The 17,872-nt window shown below is 39.2% G+C and overlaps 2 protein-coding genes across 5 annotated transcripts in view; both read right to left on the reverse strand.

The window, feature by feature from the left end:
* Nucleotides 1-605: 605 nt before the first annotated feature.
* Nucleotides 606-9,479, reverse strand: CLDN12 (claudin 12). Of its 4 annotated transcripts, XM_054992118.1 has the most exons (4): nt 9,389-9,479; nt 8,290-8,408; nt 6,615-6,672; nt 606-4,959 (listed from the first exon to the last, which is right to left on the reverse strand). In XM_054992118.1, exon 4 carries the CDS (start codon nt 4,937-4,939, stop codon nt 4,202-4,204), a length of 738 nt encoding a protein of 245 aa, XP_054848093.1. In that variant the 5' UTR covers nt 4,940-4,959; nt 6,615-6,672; nt 8,290-8,408; nt 9,389-9,479; the 3' UTR covers nt 606-4,201. The 4 variants fall into 4 exon arrangements, with proteins under 4 accessions (XP_054848093.1, XP_054848094.1, XP_054848095.1 ...); XM_054992119.1 differs by lacking the exon at nt 8,290-8,408; XM_054992120.1 differs by lacking the exon at nt 8,290-8,408 and having other exon boundaries at nt 9,334-9,405.
* A 2,489-nt stretch (nt 9,480-11,968) lies between these two features.
* The window catches only part of GTPBP10 (GTP binding protein 10), a 28,081-nt gene continuing 22,177 nt past the window's right edge, over nt 11,969-17,872 (reverse strand). The window contains exons 8-10 of the mRNA XM_054991600.1: nt 17,735-17,812; nt 16,006-16,129; nt 11,969-13,454 (exon numbers count right to left, since the gene is read on the reverse strand). Coding sequence (XP_054847575.1) covers nt 13,252-13,454; nt 16,006-16,129; nt 17,735-17,812 — 405 coding nt within the window. The 3' untranslated portion in view covers nt 11,969-13,251. The remainder of the gene's footprint in view (nt 13,455-16,005; nt 16,130-17,734; nt 17,813-17,872) is intronic.

Genomic DNA, 17,872 nt, shown 5'->3' on the forward strand with positions numbered 1-17,872 from the left:
ATTTATTTGTTCAAACTTGCTTCAACTACACTCTAGTACAGGGGTGGCCAAACTGCAGCTCAGTAGCCACATGTGGCTCTTCTAGATATATTGTGCGGCTCCCAGAGGTATCTGAGTATCGCTGGTTTATTTTAGTCTCATTTCCCTCCCTCTTTCCTTCTTTCTTTCCATGACTTTCCCTCCCTTTTCCTTTCTTCCTTCTTTCTGGAGACTTTGGGGATGAAGCCTAGCAAGGATGTGACATCACTTTTGTGATGTCACTTCCAAGTCAAAGGTCAGGTGATGGCTCTTCCCAAGCTCCACCCCTTCTGATGATGTCACTTCCCACATACTGCACCAAACCCCCACCCTTTCCTGTGATGTCACTTTCAGGACACTCCCCCAAACTCACCTCTTCATCTGAAGTCACTTCAATGCATCATGTCTTGCGGCTCTCAAACATCTGACGTTTATTCTACGTGGCTCTTACATTAAGCAAGTTTGGCCACCCCTGCTCTAGTAGATGGAATAAAAGTTGGTACTGAACTGTTCTGAAATTGCCCATTGGATTACTTTCTAATTTGATATTAACATATAAAACAACAATGGCTATACAAGCCTTTTTTATTAAAATACATACTTCCTTTTACATAAAAACATTTACCTTAACTAAGTATTACTAAAAGCAAAAATTGGAATTCTACATCACGCAAATCTGAGCTAGTATTTTCCCCCATACAAAAGCAAGCATAGATAAGTTTGAGACAAATGATGAAATTCACATATATAGCTCTGTGCTACATTTGTACAAGCTAAACAAGGAAAAATTCAAGAAACTTTCCAATCAAACTCAGATTCAAACCCAGCAACTTTTGCATCTAGAAGCAGGAACAAAAATTTTAAAGATATATTGTTAGGATATACCTTTAATTACAAAACAATGAGCAACAAATACATTTGGCCTGTATCAGTAATCAGTACAAAACAAAGTATTATCCCAAACATAACAATGAAAAATAAAGTTACCTTTTAAAAAATGCAAACATTCTATAACAAGAGGTTTTAATACAGAAAACAAATAGATGTGGAAGCAGGGCCCAGTCAATGGGAAGAACACCCATCTTTTTAAAGCACTTTCCATCATTCATGTTTAGATGTTTCAATACCTTGGCCACAATCCAGCCAGCTCCTTCATCTACATATGGTTGGTCTCCCACCCAAAATGCCTACTGCACTGCATTACCTTGATCTCTGATGCACTGAAAATATTTATATCATCCATACCAAATATGTTGAGAAAAACATAAGGGAAATTAGGTTTAATTTGAGAAGCCCCTTTACTTAAGAGACATTACTTGTCTGTAGGAATAATTTAGCCCTGACCTGGATAGCCCAGGAGAGCCTGATCTAGTCAGATCTCAGAAACTAAGCAAGGTCAGCCTTGGTTACTAATTGGATGGGAGACCTCCAATGAAGACCAGAGTTGCAGAGGCAGGCAATGGCACACCACCTCTATTAATCTCTTGCCAAGAAAACCTCACCAGGGGTCACCGTAAGTGAGCTATGACTTGAGTGAGGGCACTGTCCACCACCAAGAATAAGTCACATTGTTAGTCAGGGATACCTCAAAAGTAAAAAGCAGTGAGCAGAGCCACAAACTATACTTGAAAATTTTCCATGGCAAAGGAAAAGCCTATGATAACAGGATTCAATTGGTCCACAAAACTATCAGCTGAGCTAGTGACTGGCTGAGTTCACATCCCATGAACTGAAGCAGGAAAGAACTAAAAATTATTCCACATTCTAGCACCATCAGTATTAAACCTTTTGTCAGAAAGGTAGTCAAACTTTCAAATGATCATTTAAAGCAAGCTGAATGCACCCACATTGAGTTTGACAGTGCAAGTACAAAATTATAATTCCCATAGGCTTTAAAGTACTCAAACCATCAGAGAAGCATTGACTGAAAACAAAATTCCTCAGGGGCTCCGACGGATGTACCCAAATTTAAAATAAGGGTTTAACACCAACATGGAACCCTTCACAGAAATTCAGTTTAGCAAAGGTTTTTCATCTCTCTTTCCATAGCTTCTGTTTCTTACTCCTCTGGAACAGAAGAACTTGATGACAAGGCAGTCAAGAATGATGTTTATTCAAGTTTATACATGTAATACATTTTCCCTATGAAGTGCTTCTGAGGAGTTCTTTAAGCACTTGCTTCCCTACTTAAGAATACATTATTCCAATGAATGCAGAAGGCCAAGTCTTGCTTTGGTGGAGATGCCTGAAAGTTCCACAGCATGTGGAGAATCTTCTGTGAAAGCCATTCTCCATAACAAGAAATCAGACTGCATGTTGCACACAGCTGATTACTAAAGGAAACATTTCAAGTTCTCGTACAAGAATGGTTTTTTTCCTCATACAAAAGGCACCAAACTCCATTAGCTTGGCAATTTATGTCTAATGACCAGGGCTTTTTTTCAGCAGGAACGCGGTGGAATGGAGTTCCGGCACCTCTTGAAAATAGTCACCTGGCCGGTGGCCCTGCCCCCTGATCTCCAGACAGAGGGGAGTTTAGATTGCCCTCCACACAGTGGCGCGGAGGGCAATCTAAACTCCCCTCTGTCTGGAATCGGGGCAGGGCCACCGGTCATGTGACTATTTTCGCCAAGGGTGATTTAAACTTTAAAAAACTCCCCCCTTGTTTCAGCTGACCCAAAGTGACATCATTGTGTGGTCCTGAGTTCCACCACTGAGTTCTACCACCTCTTTTCGCAGAAAAAAGCCCTGCTAATGACTAAGAGAAGGTGCGATTACAGACCTAAAAAGTCTAACTTGTATGCAAGCTGGGTAGTGTGTTGAATACTGTGTTAAAACAGATTTCCAAATCAAACACTACATATGATAATAGTCTCTTCAATTATATTTATAGAAAAGATATTCTAAAAGGTTACTATGTTGTTAGAATTGATTCTGAAAAGGCTATCAAGAGTCTGTTTAATATCCCTTAAAAATAATTCTTATTCACAAACAGTCTAAAATTTAGGTGACTTTAATAAGCAGTTTATAAACAATACAACAGCTTTATAGAACCTGAGGCTATTTGGATTCTTTGTGTTTTATATAAATTTGTATAAATGTCTAAAACTGTAAAAGGATTTTTGGTCGTTTACTAAGTTTGAATAACCCCTGGAGAAAAATATAGTTTAAAGGAAATGTTTTATAAATAAAACTCTTATGAAATGCAGACAACGTTATTGCTATGAAACCAAAAATTAAATTTAAGTATGATTTTTCTGAATCTCCAAGAGGAGATACCAAGAGGAGGGTCCATTTGACAGTATAATTCTATTAACATTCACAAGTAATCTTTATATAATGGAAAGCAAGAATTGGAATAAGAGAAAAGTTGTACTGCTTTGAAGACTGAGAGAATGGGGAAAAGCAAGAGTTTGTTGGTAACACAAAGATGCTTGATGACAGTTCCCTGTATATAAGAGGCAACATAGGCACAAAGTTTATCACTCTCAAACACAAAATGGCTATCATTGAAGCGTATTATTAAAATCCCTGGGATGGGTCCAAAGGTATCGTTCCCTAGTGTAACAACATTCCTGTTAGCTGAGGGGGCGGGGGGGGGAGTTGTTTTGCAGATTCTCTTCTCCCACTGCAGACTCATACTTCATATCCCATGCTATTTGTGAGGGTCCCTAACTCCCACAAGCAAAACTGGAAGGAGGGCTCAGTACGCTGCAAAGGGAGGCAGGAAAGTCCCATTCTACAAGCTTCGCTTAGAGTGAAAGTTGGGCTAACCAGAAATACTGAAAATTTCACATTTGATTTACAAACATCAGCAGCCATGTTTTTCAGTAGTAAAACGCAAGGAAGAAATCAGCTAGAAATACAAAGAAGAAAAGAATCCGTATCTTTAAGTTACCTATGAACTTATAAATATAATCAGTTTTGATTAAACTTACAAGACTTGCAAGTAACTTATGAGCAGGACTGTTAATATTTTGGCTTGCTCATCTATTCATTCCTCCCTGAAGTAAACCCCCCCAAAGGCAGCAGTAAAAACTACAAATTAAAGTGTCGATCCTCTTCGCATGCCACTTACACGTTATTTTTAGAAGCCTCCAAGATAGTGGGGGAGGAGTCACCTGATCTATAGTGCCTTGTTTTAAAACAGCAAAAAAGTATCGGGCTTTTCCAACTTTTTTTTTTAAGTAGCATGTGTAACCACAGGGATATCAATTTCAATGGCAGAATGGCGTGATCGTGCCGCATATGGCTGGGAAGCATAGCTGTGTACACTAGGCGCATGTGAATACAGAGGCTGCCAGAAAGGGGAAGGCAATGTTTTGCACGTGCAGTACCACAGAAATAAGAGAATGGCTGTGAACAGCAAGCCTCCTGCACTAGCAATAGCAATGAATACAGAAATGTCAAAGGAGAAAACAGGCTCATATTTTTTGTTCATTTCTTGATTATGAAAGATGACCCAGATAGATGGCGCCAAGCAAATGACACATGCAAGGAAAAAGAAGAGGCCGGCCACAAGATGGCAACCTGCACTGTTTATGATACATCTGGCTTGCTTAATGTTTGGCACAGATGAGATGAAGGCTGTGTTACACATGCCAATCAAACAAAGAAACAGAGCCAAGACTGTAGTCAACATGCTTATGGGAAGAGTAAACTGGAGGACACGCAAATCCAATTGATCGACAGCTGTATACCACTCAGTGTCATAGATCACACAGTCTTTGCTTCCATCAAAACGAACACACTTAATCCAGAGCCCAGTGTAAACCGTCACATTCTTTTCGTTTTTGTTAAAGGTGTACAGTCGCATTTGTCTCCAGTTAGGAAGGAGTGCAGCAGCAATAAGTCCCGATAAGGCAGCTGTTCCAGAAAGGAATGCCAGGACCGTTGCAGCATGAACATCACGGCAACCCATATCTAGCCAATGAAAGCCTCCTGGGGGAGAAAATGTTACCAAGTGAATAATATTCAGACTAGCTCCTATTTGTCAAAAAGGAGGAAATTATTTAATCTACAGTTCTACAAATTAAACCAGAATAATATATGAAATATGAATAATATGTCACCCTTAAATAATTGTTTACTATGTATAGCTCAGTTTCTCTAAAGTAACAGTGCACTAGGTTCTCAACTAATGGTTACTTTTAAAAACAGTTTTGCAAAATCGTATCTATTGATAAGTATAAACCAGCTGGCATTAGTTGTTATTGAAATACTATCTGGCAGACCTTGCTCTAAGTTCTTACTAAGACTTCAGTCTTATGCTAGGAATACTTAAAAGTATTTCCAGGAATGCCAATGGTAAATAAAAATCCTCTCCGTTATATTCAAAATGGTTTTTAATAGTTCCAGTCCAACCATATTAAAAGTTCCTTTCATTTTGCAAACCTTGAGTGATTAATTTTCTAAAGGACAGAGGCTTGGGAGATGTTTTCAAGGCAGAATACCACTACGTGTAGCAAAACAAACGAAAAAATTACAGTAATTCAAATCTTCTTAAACCACTACGTTGTGTGAGTCAATCTGCCACTCCCTGCCCCCACTCGTCTATTTAGCTAAAAGAATATAAGCATTTTTGTGCTTAAAACTCAGAGTTTTGGTTGCCTAAACCAAAACTTGTATGGTGATATGGAATGGGTTTTATATGTATATATTTAAGTAATGTTGAAAGTATTTTTAAAAACATTTTTTCTGCTGCATAGCACGACTCAAACCAACTTACAAATCTAAAAACACAATCTAAAGCCTCAGTACAATGATAACACGAAACAGCTCCTCTAGTACTGCATACATATTCCAGTTAGATACTTCAAATCAGGAAAATTCTGCTATTCATTAGACTGTCAAAAGCTTGTCTACACAGGTTGGAGTTATGCAACTTCCTCGGCCTTAGGAGGGCTGGCTCCTAAGGCTTAGGCTAGGATACTCCACCAGGTAAGTAGCTGCTTTCTAGGTTTAAGTAGGGGCAGGGGCAGCTGAGCAGATGGAACCCTTGTGGGGTGTTCTCCCCTGACAAGCGTTTTCGTACATCAAATTAAACTTTTAAAAGTATCTGTAAGCTCTGGAGATGTGAAATTTCAAGGGAGGAAAAATCAGAAAAAATGGTGTTTCTCTCTCATCCGCTCCCAAAGGACTTTTTTCAGTTTTTCTGGTGGAAAACATTAGAAAATTTGGGGGTGCAACAAAAGAAAATCGTCCTATGAATGACTAAAATACTTTTTAAGGCAAGATTTCTCACTTTCAAGATGTACAGCATGAAAAAATATGAGGACTCTTCCAATTTTCCGTAGGAGAAAAGCCATGTATGAAATATTCTCTTTTTGAGTGAGAAAAAAATCATTCTTACTAAGCATTTCACATTCTTTCCAATGTGTACAGCATGAAAACGTCTGAGGACCTAAACTGGGGGGAGAAAAATTTACCAATGGCTTCAACATTTTTGGAAATTTCTCCTCTCTAGTAAGCACCAGCGTTCCATCCAAAGTTCAGAATAAATGCCTAGCTTTTGACAGTCATGTTAGATGCATTTTCTATTTTTTGTTAATTCCTGGGACAATCTGTTTCTAAAAAAATTGACAATGCAAACTTACAAAGCAGAGTAATCAAGTCAGGAAGAACTACTACTTGTAGGAGGAAAATTCAAATGACCTATGGGGAAGAAGAATAAAGTTTGAATTGAAGTTAAGTGCTATGTTTTGAGTCATTCATTCATATTTAACTGTAAACATTTTATTCTACGCTGTTAATATTCAACATTTTAATGAAACAGCCAATACCTACTTTCGCTGTCTCACTTTCCTACAGGGGGTTCTTTTTATTGAGAGGTTAGCTTCAAAGAAGCAAATCCCTATCTTCTACCTCACCACCCTTTCACGCAGATGCACAGTAATTCAAGTCTTATGGCTAAAGTGCTTCATACATAAAGGAACATATCAAGCTGCCTTGTACCAACTAGCAGCGGCTCTCTAGAAGCTCAAGCAGCAAGGGTTTTTCCGAACACCAGCAACCAGAGGCCTGTTACACATGCAACCGAATGTAACAGTAAAGAAATGGCACAGGGCTGAAACAGGAAACAGATTGTACCACTTCAGAATGCAGGTGGAATTACAGTTTTTAACGTTCCCCTACATCAATGATTCTTTTAAAGTAAAAAAAAAATAGCATAACATGCCAAAGGGGGAGGACATAACATGCAAAAGAGGGGTTACATAGGGAAGCACTAATAATTAGACCATCCCCTTGGCAGTGATACAGCCCATTCTGTCACCTCAGAATTCTACCCCCTCTTTCTGCTACAAACCAGGCCTGACACCCTTTACCTGGAGAGGCTAATAATTTCACCTAAGACCCTCTGCATACAAAACACATACTCTACATATGAGCCAAAGCCCCACTTCCTTCCCCACTGAATTTCAAGTTCAACATTGTTAAGCATGCATGTGTAATCAAGGCATGAAATATATGAAAGTATATCTAGAAAGTTTTCTCTCTCAAATGTAGCTAGCCACTAGTTTTTTTTGTTTCATTTAGATATGAATATATGGTTCATCCTACGACTAACCTCAAGGAACAGATAATTTATATACCAATGTGCAGGAGCAATGGCCCTGTTTTCCTCAGGCTATCCACTGGGCTGAAATTTTAACCCACCTTCCCTTGGTCTAAAGCCAACATTAGCTCAAAAATGTTGATTTGAGAGGCATCTTCCACAGACAATGGGGGCGCCATCATCTAATCAAACCTGCCTCTCCTCACCATGAAGCAGCTTTATGTTTCTTTCCGAGAATCAAAATAGAAAAAGTCCAAGTGTTAAGTTTTAAATTCTGTTCCTCAACATCTATGTAGCGAGTTGGAAGTGTGAACAATAACAAGTTCAAAACACTCCGTAGCCAATTACTACTTTTTAACAATTATCCATGAGGACAAAATTCAACAGTTGAAGGTTTTCTCTCTTCTTCTACATGCTGGGGAAAGCTTCAAGAGCAGAATTTTTGCTTGTCATACAGTCAGAGCACTGCCAGCAGAAGAATTTTATTATCTTAGAAATGTATACCACCACCCCCTTTCCACTTAAAAATATTCAAGGCAGCAAAAGTTAAGAGGGTTTACAGTTTAAAATCAACTTGAGAAATAAACTTGAAAAATCAAAAAAAGTTGAAATTTTCCTTATGGACATGATAGGGACCATTGGGAAACCTAAGGAAAAGCTCCAAGGGTATATAGTGCTATCAACAGCATTACAGTGCTAATATGTTGGCAGCATACCTGCTCATAACTGGTGTGCTGAAGCTCAGGGTGGCGGTGGGGGTGGACTTAGGAGATTCAAGTTCAAATTCCCATTCAGCCAGGAAACCTCCTCTCAGTCTAACTCACGGGGAGTGCTTCTAGAATAAACGGAGCAATGCACGTGTTACTTATGAACCCATGCATCCTCTGGAGTCTCTCTTGGTGGAGCCACTGGGGGGGGGGGGGCGTTATGGGCAATGTAAACACAATCTTGGGTTTTTCCTGTAGCAGAAGCAAAACTTTGGAACAGACTGCCTGGAAAGGCAAAGGGGGTTCCTTCTTTATCAGCCTTCTAAAAGATTAATGCTATATATTGAAAAGCAGGCACAATTTTAAGTATTTTGAATTTTAAAAAGACTTGGACGTTGCTTACTAAATGTGTTTTAACTGGAAGCTACCTTTAACCAAAGAGGTTAAAGTTTCTAAAATAAATAGGCTGGAACATGCAAAATGCACACAAAATGCTTATATAGGATACCTTCCCGTATGCTTATACCTTCCTTACTCATGGCTCAATCTGTTTTGGCCCTGCTGTTCAAATATCATAGCACTCAAGAACCCCAGGAAACAATCATAACAATTAGATCAAGTAATTTAAAACACCTTACAGGGGAAAGGGGGGGGGGGAAACCAGCCACTTTGCTCAGGTTACTAACGATGAGTAAGAAGCTGGAGCAACCTAAGAGCAATCTCTCTGTACTAGTAGCCCCACTGCGTGGGTGAGAGTATGAATCACTGCAGATCCATCACCAAACAATTTAAACATAGGCAGTAAATAGAAGGGAAGAAACATTTCCAAATGGCTTTTTAATGCCAAAGCATTCGTATGTTCCAAATACCTTCGATATCTACAAACAGCCCGAGATAAAAGTCTCAACAGCTACCCTGAGTAATAAAATCCTTAAGATAAGCTGAGTAAGCTTCCAATGTAGTTTTATCTCTGGAGAACCGTGCAACGATCGGAGAAGTCCTACTAGGCTGTAGGTGTGAGAAAGCCATGATTGCAATCCAAGCCACCCTTACCATAGGAGGAGAAATAATGGGCCCCAAGGGAGGAACGTCCCTTCGCCACACTCACCCCACTGCCCACGCGCGAGGCACCTGATTTACAAGCACCGACTCTTTTTTTCCCCTTTCCGCGGATACTGCTGCGGCTTCGCCTTCTGGGTTTCTCAGGAAGTGGCTGCCTTTTCCAGGTTTACCCACAGGCTCCTGGGATTGTAGTCTCCAGTTTGCCAGGCTCTCTTTTTACTTTAGTTATAAAGACTACAACTCCCAGGATTCTCTTCCAGTACCTGAGATTTAGGACGCAGCATCTTTCCAGTCCTGTTGCAACTTGTTCTTTCCCGTTCTGCCATTGCCACATAATTTATTGCAGAGAGAACAGATGTACAGGCATCTTAGGTATCACATCCTCTTGTCCCATCTTTTGCTTTGACATGTCGTTTAGTGTGTTCAATGATACATATGTAACGTTATATATATCACGTGTCATGTGTGTGCGCGTTGTATATATATATATATATATATATATATATATATATATATATATATAATATCACACACATGGAACACACATACGACATATATATAATACACACAAACGCATATATAATGTATATAATGTACATTATATCCTTCATTATATACATTATATATAATGTATATAATGTACATTGTATCCTTCAGAAATGGATACCAGGTCTCACTTGGTAAGGACTTTGTTAAAAGATACGGGTACAACTTAAAGCATCCCTCCACTTTCAGTTCATTAAAACCAACTTTATTTTGAACATGTGGCTTATAAAAAAACATTAAATAAATGGGCAGAATTATGATGCAGATTCATTATCACCTAGCAGCCTGACTCGACTATGGAGGAGGGGAAATGGTATCCTAAGAATTGTGCAAAGCATTAGGAATTCCCGAGGATTTGGGCATGTAGTTCTCAAATTACACCTCCCATAGCGTTTCACAAAACACCTTTAAATAAAGGGATCTTTTAAAATTAATTTATGATATTGCACATGCTCAAAGTCAAAATTTCACCAAGTACTCACAAGCATACCCGAAGTAGCTCTCTAGATCCCAACCAATAACTTCTTACATTTGCTTTATATTTTATTACCAAAAGGAAAAGGCGCTGCCTATCAGAGGGACTACAATATGTATAACGTGAATTTTAGCAATTTTTATATATAAATATAAAAATGTAGAAAAACGCTTCTGTTGTCGAGTATCTACAGGAAAGCCGGCAAGTGCACCTTATAAATCACTATGTCAAACAATTTCCAGTTGGTGTAGCTCTCAACTTTCTACATCTGCAAAAAGAAATACAAAGAAAACACAAGATTAAAAACTGTTTCAGGATTGCAAACTTACCTGACCTTTACCAGTAGTGTGATGGACCTCTTTTGTATATATTTATTGTATGTAAAATGTACCGATTGTATTTATTGAATTTTTGTATCACTGAGGGCCAAGCTACACATGACGAATGACACTTGAACGGCAAGTGGATTGAGTGGAGGGCAAGTGAACAGGGAGAAATACACTTGCCGTTCAAGTGTCATTCGTCATGTGTAGCTTGGCCCTGAGCCCTTCTAGCACTTTATATGCAAAAACTGCTAAAATTCACATTATACATATTGTAGTCCCTCCGATAGGCAGCGCCTTTTCCTTTTGGTCCATTTTCGGAGGAGTCCCTTTTCTTGGCTCCTTATATTTTATTACAGCAAATGACTCTGTGCTTGCACAGAGGACTACCTTTACTTTTACCTACTTCAAATAATACTAACTACGCTTTAGCTCTTAAAGCCTTTATTTACTACAAAATTTATCACGCTGGAAACAGTAGGAGACATTACAGAGAAGGAACTGTGGCAAGTGGAATGTCTTTTTTATCCCACCCCCAATTCAAAGTGCTTTGGTCTCCTCTCCTATTACCCAGGAGATGAAAGAGTAGGCTTGCAAAGGAATGATAGAAGGAAAATGAAAGATTGATGGACTGTAGTTTCATAAACTGTAACCCACATCTCTCTGTGCATAATAAAGGCACTGAAATGGATCACTGATTAAACACATGCTAGTAACAGTCAACTCCCCCTTTACATTTTTTGCTCACCATTTACTTTCCAATGAATAATAATATAACACGAGGATTTTTACTATATCTACTTGTCAAATTACCCAGAATAACATAACAGAATTCTGGATTATACCACTTCTACTGCATTAAGACAAGAATGTTCTGAGAGGGCCAGATTTTAATCCCCTTTCTGCCATGGAAGTTCGCTGGGTGACCTTGAGCCAGACATTTGCTCTCAGTCTATGACATCTCACAGGTTTGTTGTGAGAACCATGTTGTCAGCTGCTTTGGTTCCCCACTGGGGAAAAAAGCAGGATGTAAATATCTAAAATAAATAATTCTGAATGTTCTCATTTTACTAAAATAAAAATGAATGCACGTAGCAAACCAAATCAAGGAGAATATATGCAGAAAACAGACCCATTAACTTTGGTTTATCTTCAGAACACTGATATTGAAGTTTTATAGCATGATCTACCATGCAATCCTATGCAATCGTTCCAATCCAATGCCAATTATTTAAACAGATTTACAGTGCAATCCTAAGCAGTTACTCGAGTCTAAGCCCATTGATTTCAACTGAAAGTCTGCTTAGGATTGCACTTTAATGGACTAATTCTGCACAGCATTGCACCATTAAAACCTTTCACATTTCTTTCTACTAAACCTTAAAAACTGACCACCCCAGATGGAAGGCAATAGGAAATTCAGGCATCTTTACGGCCATACTACTGCCTGAGATCTTAATGGTTTGGGCCTAGCATGAGAGATCATTTCCTTACCTCTGTGTATCGACAGGCTACAAAAGATCTTTGAACGGCTGTTCCTCAGCTGCAGCTCTCACTTTTCCGGCATATTAGTAGGAAAAGCATTTGCACTGCTTCCTGTGGTGTTTTTTCTTTGGACTGCTTTTTGTTTTGTTGTGCTTTATTTTATTGCAACTGAAATCTCAGTAGCAATTTGAAGTCTGTTCTAGGTAGGCTAGCGATAGCAGTGCTGTCCATTTCTACCAATGTCAATTGTTATTGCTCCAGATCAAAGGACTGGCTTGAGTGGTTCCAGCAGCAAATTGGGGCCACTTGCGCAGAGTAAATCCAAACTGAGTATGAGAACTAGTATAAGTTGGAGGAAACGCACTTAGCTCTTACTTGTGGCCTTTACTACTTTTCTTTCTTTCCTATATATCAAGTGCATCTAGTCTTCTGAAATCATTTTAGTGCCAAAGAAACAATTTATGCAAAAGACACAACTTATTCTGAGCACAGAATGTACACTACTGTTGTATAACGTTTAGGTTATTCATAGCGGTAGAAAAGACTGAAAGGAAGTTTGAATGTTCCATATAGTGCTTCATTCTGTTATTGCTAAATAGCATTGTTTATAATTCTAAATATTTTTATCCCAAATATTTCAGAGGAGTGACCAAAGATCATTTCATTATGTTCTTGACTTACACTAATATTCTCAAATTAAAGCTACTAACTTCTGAAATCTATGCACAGATAAACAGAAAGAGAACATCATATTTACATACAATTACATATTTATTTACATCTTATCAAAAGTATTCTATGCCTGACAAAGACTGTGTATAGTTTGAGAAGCTGCATAACACTTGCTAAAGTGATCTAATTAGAATATTAAACATGTTTGCATTTTACAAAAATGGAATGCAACATAATTCACTTCACTTTTCCTTTTAAAATGCCTGGACAACAGTACAACTGTACACCTGAGAGTGGCATCAGAGAGGAAATCAGGGCTTGACACCATGTGAATTCAATATGCACCCAGAGGCCTGCCAACATGGATCACCTAGCCATCAGACAACAGCTGCTGACTGTAAGGAACTGCTATATTTCTGAGAGATGTAATGCACAAAGTTGCTTCCTCTGATAGCTTTCAATATTCTTTTCAGCCTCTTCATCCAGTACTTTCCTTAAGCACATAATTAGTTCTTCGGTTCCTTTACCAGTATGTGCAGATATAGGGATGATTTCTCTGAAACTGACAATGTCTTCTGGAATCATATCTTTGGGGAGTGAATCCATATGATCTGAAATGATACATATTTATAGTTTATATGCATTGAACCATGATGCTGTAAAATTCCCTAGGAATGTAATTTCACAACAGAAACAGAGGATATAAATGGTTTTGGGGCGGGGGGGGGGGGGGTTAGCCATGTTGGTCTGTAGTAGAAGAGCAAGATTCGGGTCCAGCAGCATCTTAAAGACCACTAGATTTCCAGGGTATGAGCTGACTAAGGGAGTTCTGATTCTTGAAAGCTCATTCCCTGGAAATCTAGAGGATGTAAATGTAACAGATTTACTGGAACTACAGACAGCACAGCATTCTTTTAAAACCACAGTTTTCCAGTGCTTTATTCCATAATTTTGTAGTACTTTGCTGAAGCTTATTGTCAAGTACGTCCTAAATATGAGGCAAAAATATGCAAGAAGTAGCAGGCTTGTTTGAATATATTTCATTCTAAGAAACTTGAGATAACTGGGTTTTGAATTGCTTGAACATTAAAAGAGGGCTGCTGAAGCAGTACACTGAAAAAGTATGAGTATTTGCTTCCCATTCTTCTTCCCATTATCCTAGTAAATTTTAGCCTCTTTGTATAGTAAATTAGGGAGAAAAAATGCGTAGCTTGGCCAAGGCTACGAATCAGCTTCATAGTGGAGCTGGAATCTAAAGATGAATTGCTTAACCTTTGAAAGCTTAACTCTAGCTAGTGTGCCACATGGGTGATGAGGTGAAATGGCTGACAGCTAATACCCAATTTTTGTCAGAAAGGGAACTAACTATAGACTCAGTACTGGAAAAGCCAAGCGGCCCTATCCATTTGTAATTGTATTTTAGCTCAGATTTCTTCTTTGGATAGTTTGCCCCTTCAAGATTACTAGGCAATGCATACCATTTCCACTTTCTGTCCACTAGCCCTACTAAGGGTTACTCCATCACAAGGGGATGTCTATAATCAAGAATGGATTTTATTTCTGTAAAAAATTATAATCGTAAGACTGCTACTCTTAGCAAACATTTTAGGTTATATCTTAATACAAAAGCGGCATTGCAAGACAATAGTTCTTTTGATGCACCTCCATTTGTTGTGTACTAAAAATGCAAGCTCTGTTAACAGATCTGAAACTATGGATGGGAAAAGTCAAGCCACCACCCACCGATCTCCTTTAACCCAGTTCTTGTTGCTGACTGTATTTATTTTGTTTTGTTTGTAGACTGCCTTTTGGACATATCTGGTTTATGTAGTTTAATTAAAGCTGGTGACTAGTAGAGACAGAAACTGTAAGTGCAGATAGTGGAACCATGATTCTTGGTGTTGCAAGACCCATCTTACATATTATGCACTAAAAAGAAAAATGACATGTCTGCTCCCTATCATCAAAAGCAGACTTAAAGAGAAAACCGCTATGTACGCAGGGCTAAATGGAAATAGAATGGACCTGTGAGGTTTTGCAAAGGTAGGATGTTATTCACCTGTGCAACAGTGCACTCTGAAGTCAAGGCTGTACCTGCTGGCTTCAATGGACTTAGAAGGATGTAACTCTGCTTAAGATTGCACTCCAGAGCATCCAATGCTTGATCATTGGCTATTGGGCGTGCAAATGGGATGGAGATACATATATCCTCTAGTCATCTGTGGTCACAGTGCATAGTTATTATTAATCATTTACCAGACATATAGAACATTAATTACAATACGATTACAATGGGTCATTTTTCCTTTTCTTTTCAAAGAGAAATGGATAATCTTTCAACAAATACTGATAACACATCAGCTGCATTCAGGGCTTTTTTGAGCTGGAACGCCCCGGAACACAGCTCTAGCACCTCTTTAAAATACCTATGTGACTTGTGTCACATGCGTATTTTTAAAATGGCCTGTTTTGGCCATTTGGGGCCAGATTGGGCCCAAAACAGCCCAAATTGCGCTGCTGCTGGGCAGGGAAGGTTTCCCTCACCCAGCAGCAGCCCATTACAGGCTGACTCGGGCATGATCTGGACCATTTTGGTCCTGTTTTGGCCATTTTGGGCCCATTTACGCCCGAAATGGCCAGGACTGGGGCAGAAACATCCAGGATCAGGCCAGTGCCGGGCAGGGGAGGGTTCCCCACAACCTGGCAGCAGCCTGTGCCCTAAATGGCCAGGTTTGGGCCACTGCCAGGCGGCAGAGTGCTCTCCTGTGTAGCAGCAACCTATTCCTTGCGGATCTGCCCAATTTGAGCCCCAAATGGCCCGGATCCGGCCACTGCCAGGTGGGGGAGTGCTCCCCCGTGGTGGAGTGGCCCATTTTGGGCCAATTCAAGCCCGATCCAGGCCGAATTTAGCCTTATCCTAGCCAAATTTCCCCCACCCCCAGGAGCTCAGGAGCATTCCCAGGGCAGACACAGCCTGTGTGATGACATCACTTCCCGGAAGTGACACACATATGGTGAGAAGCACACTACCTCCTCCCAGAAGTTGCCCTGGGTGAGAGTTCTCCCACCTCTTTCCCCACAAAAAAAGCCCTGGCTGCATTATATCAAAAGCACATGAATATCTTTATATAAATAAAAGACAATATACAAAATATCTCTCACCTTGAGGATTCTGTAATTGTTCCATAAGCTTATTAAAGTTTTCTTGTGCACTGGGCAAATCCATTTTATTGACAGCAAGAAGGGTAGATTTAGCTCGAAGTTCTTCTTTATACAGTTCCAACTCCTTCAAACATAAAATCCAATTTGTAAGCAGCTTTCCTCAAATGTATTTGTCCTTTTAAATTTTTTTAATTTAACTCTGTAATTACTACCTAATACATAATGGTGGGTGATTGTACTTCTATTGATTTCCAAATTAATTCAATATTCTACTGAAGATCAATAACCCCACACAAACAGTCTGCATATCTGAGGTCTATTCTCTTTACAGTTTATGATACTAATCACTAATTGTTCTTGATGTTACTGCAGCTGCATATAGCATCTGGGACAAACAATGCTGTGCTGCAAAAAACTTGAACAACATTATACTTTTATTATACATTTATTTATTAACATCATTTACAGTCCGCCTTTCTCACTGAGTCTCAACAGGAGATGGGACAATACAATAGGGTTTGGATGTGAAAAAGAGCAGAAATCTGAAAATGGAGCTGAAACCAAGTTGAAACAAAGCATAAGCATTAACATGACACATTAAACGATGCAGAAATTACCTAGTAGGGCCATACTTATAGCAATAGACAGGACATACTATACATAATAGTTCAGTCCACAGTCTCTATCCCTTTACCAAAGAGTCTTTCTGAGCCATATTGTTACAGTACAGCCTTATTACCTATGCAAAAAAAAAAAAACCCTCTCGTATATTTCCATTTTGTACAGTTTTTGAAAAACCAGGAGAGTGGGAGACTTCCCAGCCTCATCATTCTAGAAAGTGGGGGCTGAACCACAGAATGCATATGTATTGGAAGTTGTTAATCTTGCCACTTTGCAGGGCGGCACCTGCAAACGGCCCCGTTTAGATGAGTGAAGCTGTCTTGGTGGAGCATAGAGAATGAGGCAGTCCTGTAAATATGAGGGACCAAAGCCATGAAAGACTTTGCCAGATGTCAGCTGAGCCTCTTTTTTTCCTCCTGCTGTAGGTACTTAAGACTTGAGCATGGCCAGAGGTGTGAGACAAAGGGGTTTTGGCCCTTAGTTTGCAGCCTGCTCCAATGGAACAGCCTGCTCCAATGGAACCCAGAACCAGAGCAGGATATTTAGTGGACCTTTTCTGCATTATAGATTGTTTATTTAAACTGTCTTGGTGTTTTTGTATGTTGCTTTGGGTTCCCATTGGGAGAAAAATGGGAAAACACAGTCTTTGGGTTCAGGATGTGTCTGCATGTGCGCATGAGTATGGTTGCAAACCTGAAACTTAAAGGAGTTGACGGAAGGGCACCACCAGGAATGGAGCCTGTAGCTTAATTTGGTGCTCAATTCAGGGAACCTCAGCCGGCCTGGACATGGAAATGATTGACAGACTGATTGCTCTTTTACAATTCTGTAGGAGGTGGAGCATGGCCATTTGTCTGGTTAATATAAATAACAAACAAGACTCTGGCATGCTAACTAGTTAGGCAACTCCCAAGTATTAACTTTGTTTTTGTTTTTATTGGCAGTCCTAAACTGTGTTTTTAAAATTTGCTTTATTCATTTTATGATTATTTTATTTATATTGTAAGCTGCCCTAAGTTCCCGCAAGGTGGGAAAGTGGCTAATAAATGTTTTAAATAATTAATTAAATAAAAGAAATGCTCTAAAAAATAAATATCAGTAACCTTACTTTGGCTAGTAGCATTATAGTTTCAAAGGCTGTTCTGAATGGTGTCTTAGCAGAAAGCTGAAAACCAGATATATCAACCTGAAAAGACAGATTTTTAAAAGATGTAACATACAATACACAATTTTAAAAAGTCAAATC

This window comes from Eublepharis macularius, chromosome 11 (genome assembly GCF_028583425.1).
Source record: "Eublepharis macularius isolate TG4126 chromosome 11, MPM_Emac_v1.0, whole genome shotgun sequence".
NCBI classification, from domain to species: Eukaryota; Metazoa; Chordata; class Lepidosauria; order Squamata; family Eublepharidae; genus Eublepharis; species Eublepharis macularius.

Coding starts and splice junctions, on each gene's coding strand:
- CLDN12 (XM_054992121.1), bottom strand. CDS start 4,939: ATGGGTTGCCGTGATGTTCATGCTGCAACGGTCCTGGCATTCCTTTCT.